The 6,965-nt window shown below is 42.6% G+C and overlaps 1 protein-coding gene across 1 annotated transcript in view; it reads right to left on the bottom strand.

Moving 5' to 3' along the window:
* Positions 1-438: 438 nt before the first annotated feature.
* cdh2 (cadherin 2, type 1, N-cadherin (neuronal)) overlaps positions 439-6,965 on the bottom strand; it is a 61,502-nt gene continuing 54,975 nt past the window's right edge. Inside the window, exons 15-16 of the mRNA XM_030402088.1 lie at positions 4,749-4,913; positions 439-2,034 (exon numbers count right to left, since the gene is read on the bottom strand). Of these exons, the coding sequence (XP_030257948.1) occupies positions 1,828-2,034; positions 4,749-4,913 (372 nt within the window). The 3' untranslated portion in view covers positions 439-1,827. The remainder of the gene's footprint in view (positions 2,035-4,748; positions 4,914-6,965) is intronic.

Here is a 6,965-nt window from a genome sequence, read left to right as displayed (position 1 = left end):
CACTTTTGAGGTCAAGGCCGATCTGACCTACAGTACTTTACCGTACAAATCCCTGATAGCTGACAGGTGCTGGATTGGAATTGGCATTTTTACATGAGCCTTTGACCTTGACTCGGCTTAGGAACACACAGATCATGTTACATGATGGCCGAATTGTTTACTCCTCAGCCTGCAACACACGACTTATCTAGAAAACTCGCACAGGCCTAAGGGCACTTTGCTCATACACGATGTGTGTAAACAATAAATAAATAAGGATATAAATTATTTATTCTCCCCTCTGGTAAAACACTATATATACTGTGAACTATTTTATTATTTTTTTTTGGTTTAAAAAGGCTATCATCCTTTGAGATAGATTGCACAACCTCGCAATCTAATTAAGCCTCTGCAACAATGCTGCGTTAGAGTAAAAAAACAAATAAATAGAGAGGCAGATTTTAGCTCCAAAATTAGCATTTTATTTGGATGGTTGGGGTCAGAGATGTATAATTTGTTTTTCCAGTACACATGGTTATCCACAAGGCTTTTAAGTCCAAAACCTTTTTTTCCAGTCTTAAAGCTGATTCAGTAATTAGTGCCTAACATGTCATCCCGCCCCACCCACCCCCTTTTTGGTACAAATTCAACAGTTGTGCTGACAAGATCACTACTTTTTAATTTTTTTTAATTTTTTCTTTTTTTAATCGATGTGGTTTTTTTTCTTCTCACGTTTTATACAAAAAACTCTCTTAACTTCTACACATTTAATGTCACCCAGATTTTTATTATTTTTTTTTTCACTTTGTAAATAAATTTGGGAAACAACATTTTTCATTTTTGTTGTCAAGAAAAAGATAAAAACATGCAAAAAACTTTGAATTTTGTAGTCCAAATCAAACATTTACAGGTTTGGAACTTTTTGCACTTTTTCATATACTACATCAAAAGAAAAAAGAAAGAAAGAAAAAAAAAAAACATTATGTACACACATCTTTTTACAGTGAAGTAAAACTTGAAAATATCAGATGATGACTAAGGCAAATGAAGTGTACATAGATTAGACCAAAACAGTTTTTTTGTTGTTTTTGTAAAATACTACATCACTTCAGAAAAAAAAGAAAACAAAAAAATCTGCTACAAAAGTAACTGATTCGTAACTCCCTTTATTTGCAACCAGCTGCATAATTTTAATTTTTTAGTGAAAAAAGTCTAGAAGTCTAGCGTACTGTACAGTGCTGCTCTCAATTGTTTTTCTCTACATCCAACCTAACAGATTATCCTTCATTTCTCCGTCTTTGTAGTTTATTTAAATAATCTTCAACAAACAGGAGCGTTGTGGAACCAAAGAAAAAAAAAGCATGTAGAAGCATACCAGAGTGTCACATACTTTGTTTGAAATCACTCCAAAAGTCAGTACCATTAAAGCCTTGAACATAAAACTAATCATTTAGATCCAAAAAAATGTACAAAAAGGCACATTATATCCCAGTGCTTCTGTACTGTGAAATTCAAGTGTAACTGAGCGCATTCAATACCAACAATCCAAATGGTGACAGTCCACCAGTGTTCCCCTCCCCACATCCTCCATAACTGGACCACAGCCTATGCCTAAGCTTTCAACAAGCATATGTATGCGTAGACTACAACAATAAGCCTAGGTTGGTTTGTTTTTGAAAAAAATTTCTGAATCAATGTTTATTTTTTGTTTCTTTTTCTGTCACAGTTCCATCTTTCAGGGAATATCAGAAGCTGTCCGTGTCCATCAACAGGAAATCTTTCCTTTCTTCTTCATTTTTTTTTTCTCTTCATCTCTTCATCTCTTCTCGAGGGAGTGGCTGTGTGTCCTTAGTCATCACTTCCGCCGTACATGTCTGCCAGTTTTCTAAAGCGCGGGCCCCAGTCGTTGAGGTAATCGTAGTCCTGGTCACCCCCGCTGCTGGAGGAGTTGAGGGAGCTTAGGGAGCCGGCTGTGGAGCCGCTGCCCTCGTAGTCGAACACTAGCAGGGAGTCGTATGGAGGAGCGGTGGGGTCGTTGTCTGCTGCCTTCAGTCCCTGAACAGAAGGAAAATAAAAAGCGCGGTTAGATGGGAAGATTAAGTCACGTCTGCGAAAGAGGAGGGAGCCTCACAACACCCCACCTCCCTCCCTCCCTCCCTCCCTCCCTCCTACTGCTGCACACAAACAGGCTAATCTATCCAAAAACCAGTCAGTTGTTCAACCTCCAACTTGTTCAGGAAATAAGATTAATCAGGCTCCGGTGTTCCCTCCTCTGTGTTTTAGTCGGAACTCTCCCGATGTTTCTGGGATGTGGGATTATCTGCTGCTTGATCAAAAGCCAAGAGTGAGCATGACCAGCGGCCTCAGATGACTGGAATTACTTCTGCTTCTCCAGTGACCCTTGTGCGAGCCCCCCTCTGTCTTCAAGGGCCTTTCCACAGGCAAAACAACTCTGGCCCTGACACTTCTTCATCTATAATTTAGACAGTTACATCTCGTATATATGTAATATCTAACATATCGTATTTATCTAACTGCTGCCTAAACATTAGCAGTAAGCACTGAGCTCAGCTCAGGCAGAGATGAGAGGAACATGAGTGACTTTGCCACGCATGCGCGTCTCTCCGTGTTATCTCGAGGCTCGTGGTGCTTGGTGGGGGTGCTTCTATTCTGAAGATTGTGCTCGACATTCCTAGAAATCCTCATCGCGTCATGAGAGGTCCTTATGGATTGTTATTGATTTTCAGCTCCATCCCTTAACGGGACTCTAGAGACTTGATGGATTGCTAATCTAGGAGTTGAGATGTGCTTTGGCCATCTACCACGTTGGATCCAAGCCTGGTTTCTCCCTCTTATCGCCACAACTGAAGCGCCCAACAAATAATAAATGAATTAACAGAAGTGGAGCAACATAACAGTGAGAAACGAGACCTCCGCTCATTGGGAACTTGTCGAAGATTTATAGTTTCCTCTACGCTGCCATTATAGCGCTGAAATGCTCTCAAATAAAAAGATGGATTGAATTAAAGTGCCTGGGCACTTAGCGATTATTTTCCACTTGTTAGCTTTCGTTAAGTGTTTGCTCAGGGCTGTGGTGCTGATAATTTGGTGGGAAATATGACAGATGGATCGTTCATTACAATTACAACCATAATCGCTCTGCTGGTTATAGCCCCCTTCCATCTACCACTAAAACCCCACTGGCAGTTTATTAAGGTTAGTCAATCACAGAACTCAGCCTCCTAATTTCATTTTTAACTGAGTCATCCACCGGTAGACAATCACGACTTTTAGTGAAATGGTGAACCGGTCTCCCCACTTTTTTTGGAGTCACTCTGTCCCAGATAACAAAAGAGACGTGTAATAAAACCCACTGGTATTTCTATTCAGAGACAACCTTGCCGGGACTGAAATGAGGCACCGTGAAAAACAATGAACACAATCACTTCGGCTTTGTGGCGCTGTGTCCACCTGTGACCAACAGAGGTCACGTCAAGTCAGTGCTAATGTATCTAATATGCACCGTCCCCCTTCCCCCCTTCTGGGAGAACGGACTAATAGTCGTTTGTTTGTCCGACTGTGACTTAAAGTCTTTACGCTAAACCTAAAATTTCTTGTCCCTCTAATTTAATTAAGAGCCACAAGCTCCCGGGGCGTGTGCACTTTACAGGATGGAGATCAGACCCCCCTTTTCCCCCTCCCCCACTCGTCTCTGTCTCCCTACTCGTCTGGCAGCTCGCCCTTATCAGTTGGGTCAGATTCCAGCTCCGTGTGAGCGCTGGAGCTACCATGACTGAGCTTTAGCGACAGTCAAATCTGGGGCTAAAAACAGATCAACATTGCCTGGCTGCAGCAAGCTTTTTCTGGGTCAGGATGCTCAGACTTGAAAACGTCTCAGAGGTCTTGTGAGAATATTGAAATGACAAGTCCGGTGAAAGATGGGGCGCATTGTGAAGCCGCTCTTCATTGAGCGGCGCAAAACATTAAATTCCACTCAATATCAGCTGTTACGACAAGTGTGTTAGGTGTATTCATGAGACATGGCGAGAGCGAAAATGAGTGGTGCCTGGGTTAAGGGATCTGAGAGATAGATGGTTGGGGAGCGGAGCTGAAAGAGCGAGTTCTAATCTAAAAACATGGGCGCCATCCAAAAACTCAGAGAGAACTCCATTTGTAATGCTGTGAAACTCTTGTCTGTTGGAGCTTGTGAAAAATACATGACTGCTCTTTTCATTTTACATTCTCCCTTCATGCTGGAGTCAATGATGGCCTCAGGCAAACGAGGGCACTCTGAACAGTGCACTCCGATAGAAAGCCAATGCATTGCTTCTCTCATCTTCCATTTCTATGCTGACACGTCTGTGACTCTACGTTGGCGGAAAGTGAGGAGAAAAACAATTATATCCAAGTTAGTTAGTGTCATGTGCTTTTTGGGCTCTCTGTATGTCTGAGCGGATATACTGTGTGAGATGAGAAAAGTTTCTGCTGGGAGAAGATGAAAACAATTCAAATAATTTATTCAATTTAAAGTTTTTTTTTACTCCCAAGACAAGGCTGTGCACAACTGCTTGATGCGAAGTCATATGAACCAAATTGTTTATTTAGATACAAGTTGATTATAAGAAAGTCATTCAGCTTGAAAATGAAATTCAAGCTTTTTGGGGCAGCACTGATCCTTTCATTTCAGCTCCTCTCCGAGGGATTTGATTTCACCATGCAACACAACAATCTCATTTTTTGCAATAACTGTTGCTGGACGGTGCGCTTACCTCATTGATGAAGTCTCCGATGTCTCCGGGGTGGGGTGCTGCTGACCTCATTGGGTACTGCGGCTCAGGGTGGAGGGGTCTCTCGTCTAGACGGCGGATTCCCACCGGCTTGATGGCATCAGGCTCTATCGTGTCCGGCTGCTGGAGCTGACTCAGGTCGTAATCCTGATGAACACATGGACAGATGGGAGTTAGCTGAGCGGCGTGACGAGACCCTAAACCGAGTGTGATCATTTAAATTGATAAAACACATCCTGTGCCGTGCGGAGGAAGAGGGGTTCAACCCAGTGGAGGAGATTTTTTAAAGTTTGAATGCAGCGGGAAGAGTTGAGGGGAACACAAGAGAAGCTTTAATCTCCTTGTCTGTGAAGCACAAGCCCAGGGACAATTTGACACATTAAAAAGAGCCAGCACTGAGGGGGTCCAAGCTGAGGACCACATCATACGCTGCAGAGTGTTTGTACTTGTGCAGGCGTGCTGTAGGAAGGATGTGCAGGCGACTGTTTTGCTCTAATCAATGCCCAGACACGGGATGGTGGATATGCATAAGCCATTCCTAATCCTATTAACATTACCAAGGCAACCTGAATGGCTCGCAGTTTGTGCAAAGTCATGGGCAGGAAAGAAGGAGGAGGAAGAGCTGGGAGAGAAAAGGAGTTGGAGGAAGAAGAGAGGCCGAGCTGAGCTGAATGACTGGATGCTATCACGGTGACAGCAGATATGATAGAGAAAATGCCATTTGAGAATCAGGGTGTGTGCCTAATAAGCGTGCATGATGGATTGTCCCTCTTTAGAAGATTTTCGGTAATCCATCCATCTCTAATATCCCCCTTCAAAATTGTCTTTGCTCAGTTGCACATGTACCTACACACACAAACCTGCATGCACGCTCACTGCCAGGATAAAAAGGAAAAAAAAAAAAAAAAAGGCTAGAGAGGCTCCAATGTAAAAATAAAGATGAGAATAAATATAAACCACGTGATGGTGCACAACAACCCAGATATACAAACACCTACTCAGCTCCACACTAATAAGTATCGTCTCCAATCTAAAACAAACACATTGATTATTCATGTGTAATTTGATTTCATTGTGAATGACATTAACCCCTCAAGGCTAGCTGGAGAAAAGTACGATGGTCATCACGCATCACGCAATAACAACCATCCATCATCTGAGGTGCATTTCGGTCCGACTCCTGTTCGACCTTCTCTGAGGTCACGCACCGGAGGGGTCAGGAGTCGGTGACAGGAATTGCAACGAAGCCATATAATGGCTGAACTAAGCAGGAAGGTCTAATGATATACCAGCTCCCTCTAGGGAATCGAATCCTCACACGTACTCTGGCCCGATGAAATGGCTGCCCCCGGCACTCACGATGACCCACATTCAAACATGCGAGGGTGAGCGTCGCTTAGCCTTGCAAGCCGTGGCTGAACAAGTTTAAACAGCACCCAGTTTATTATTTTCATAGCTTGTTTTATTGTTCCTGCTGGTAATAATGGCTTTCTACACACTTATTTAATGTGGAATCTGGGAATGCAGCAAAATCACTAGTAACAATTCCTGCCGGGCAGAAAACAGGATGAGTCAAATGATCACACAGAGTTAAACTCCAGGCAAGAAAAAGGAAGATAGGAAAAGCTAAATTGTTACCCAAATTGTCCTTTAGCCTTTAATTTGATTGTAAAACCTCTTGGCAAACAAAGTGGTAAAGATAATCTGGCTAAAGTGCTGGCTCGTTTCCAACATTTCTTCAGTAGTTTGACATTCAATAGTTTGACTCATTTGCTTTCTTGCTGAGAAGTCATTGTAAAGACTGACACCACTCTAGTTCTGTCCGATCAATATAAGGCAGGGGGTCGGCAGCCGGTTAGCTTAACTCAGCACAAAAACAGAACAGAGGTGCCAGTAAACAGATTTTGTTACGTTTGGACAGATAAGCCGTTTCCTACTTTTTCTGAAGGATCTTTCAACTGGTTATGAACCAGTCTCATCTTTATTCTGATACATCTACTGGACAAATGAGGCCATAAGCATGAACACTGGCTGTTTGTGTGTAGTTTTGATGAACATTTTAATGCCAGTCGGATTCCAACTCATCCTGGTTGGATGAGTCATAAAACGAATACTATTTTTACAGAATTTCTCAAACTTTGTAACTATTCCCTCGATGGCCTCTTTTGTTTCATGCCCTGATGCACTTGACAAGTGGAG

The sequence above is a fragment of the Sparus aurata genome, chromosome 21 (assembly GCF_900880675.1).
Source record: "Sparus aurata chromosome 21, fSpaAur1.1, whole genome shotgun sequence".
Taxonomy (NCBI): Eukaryota; Metazoa; Chordata; class Actinopteri; order Spariformes; family Sparidae; genus Sparus; species Sparus aurata.
The sequence above is the reverse complement of the archived record's forward strand: the minus strand, read 5'-3'. Positions and strand labels throughout refer to the sequence as shown.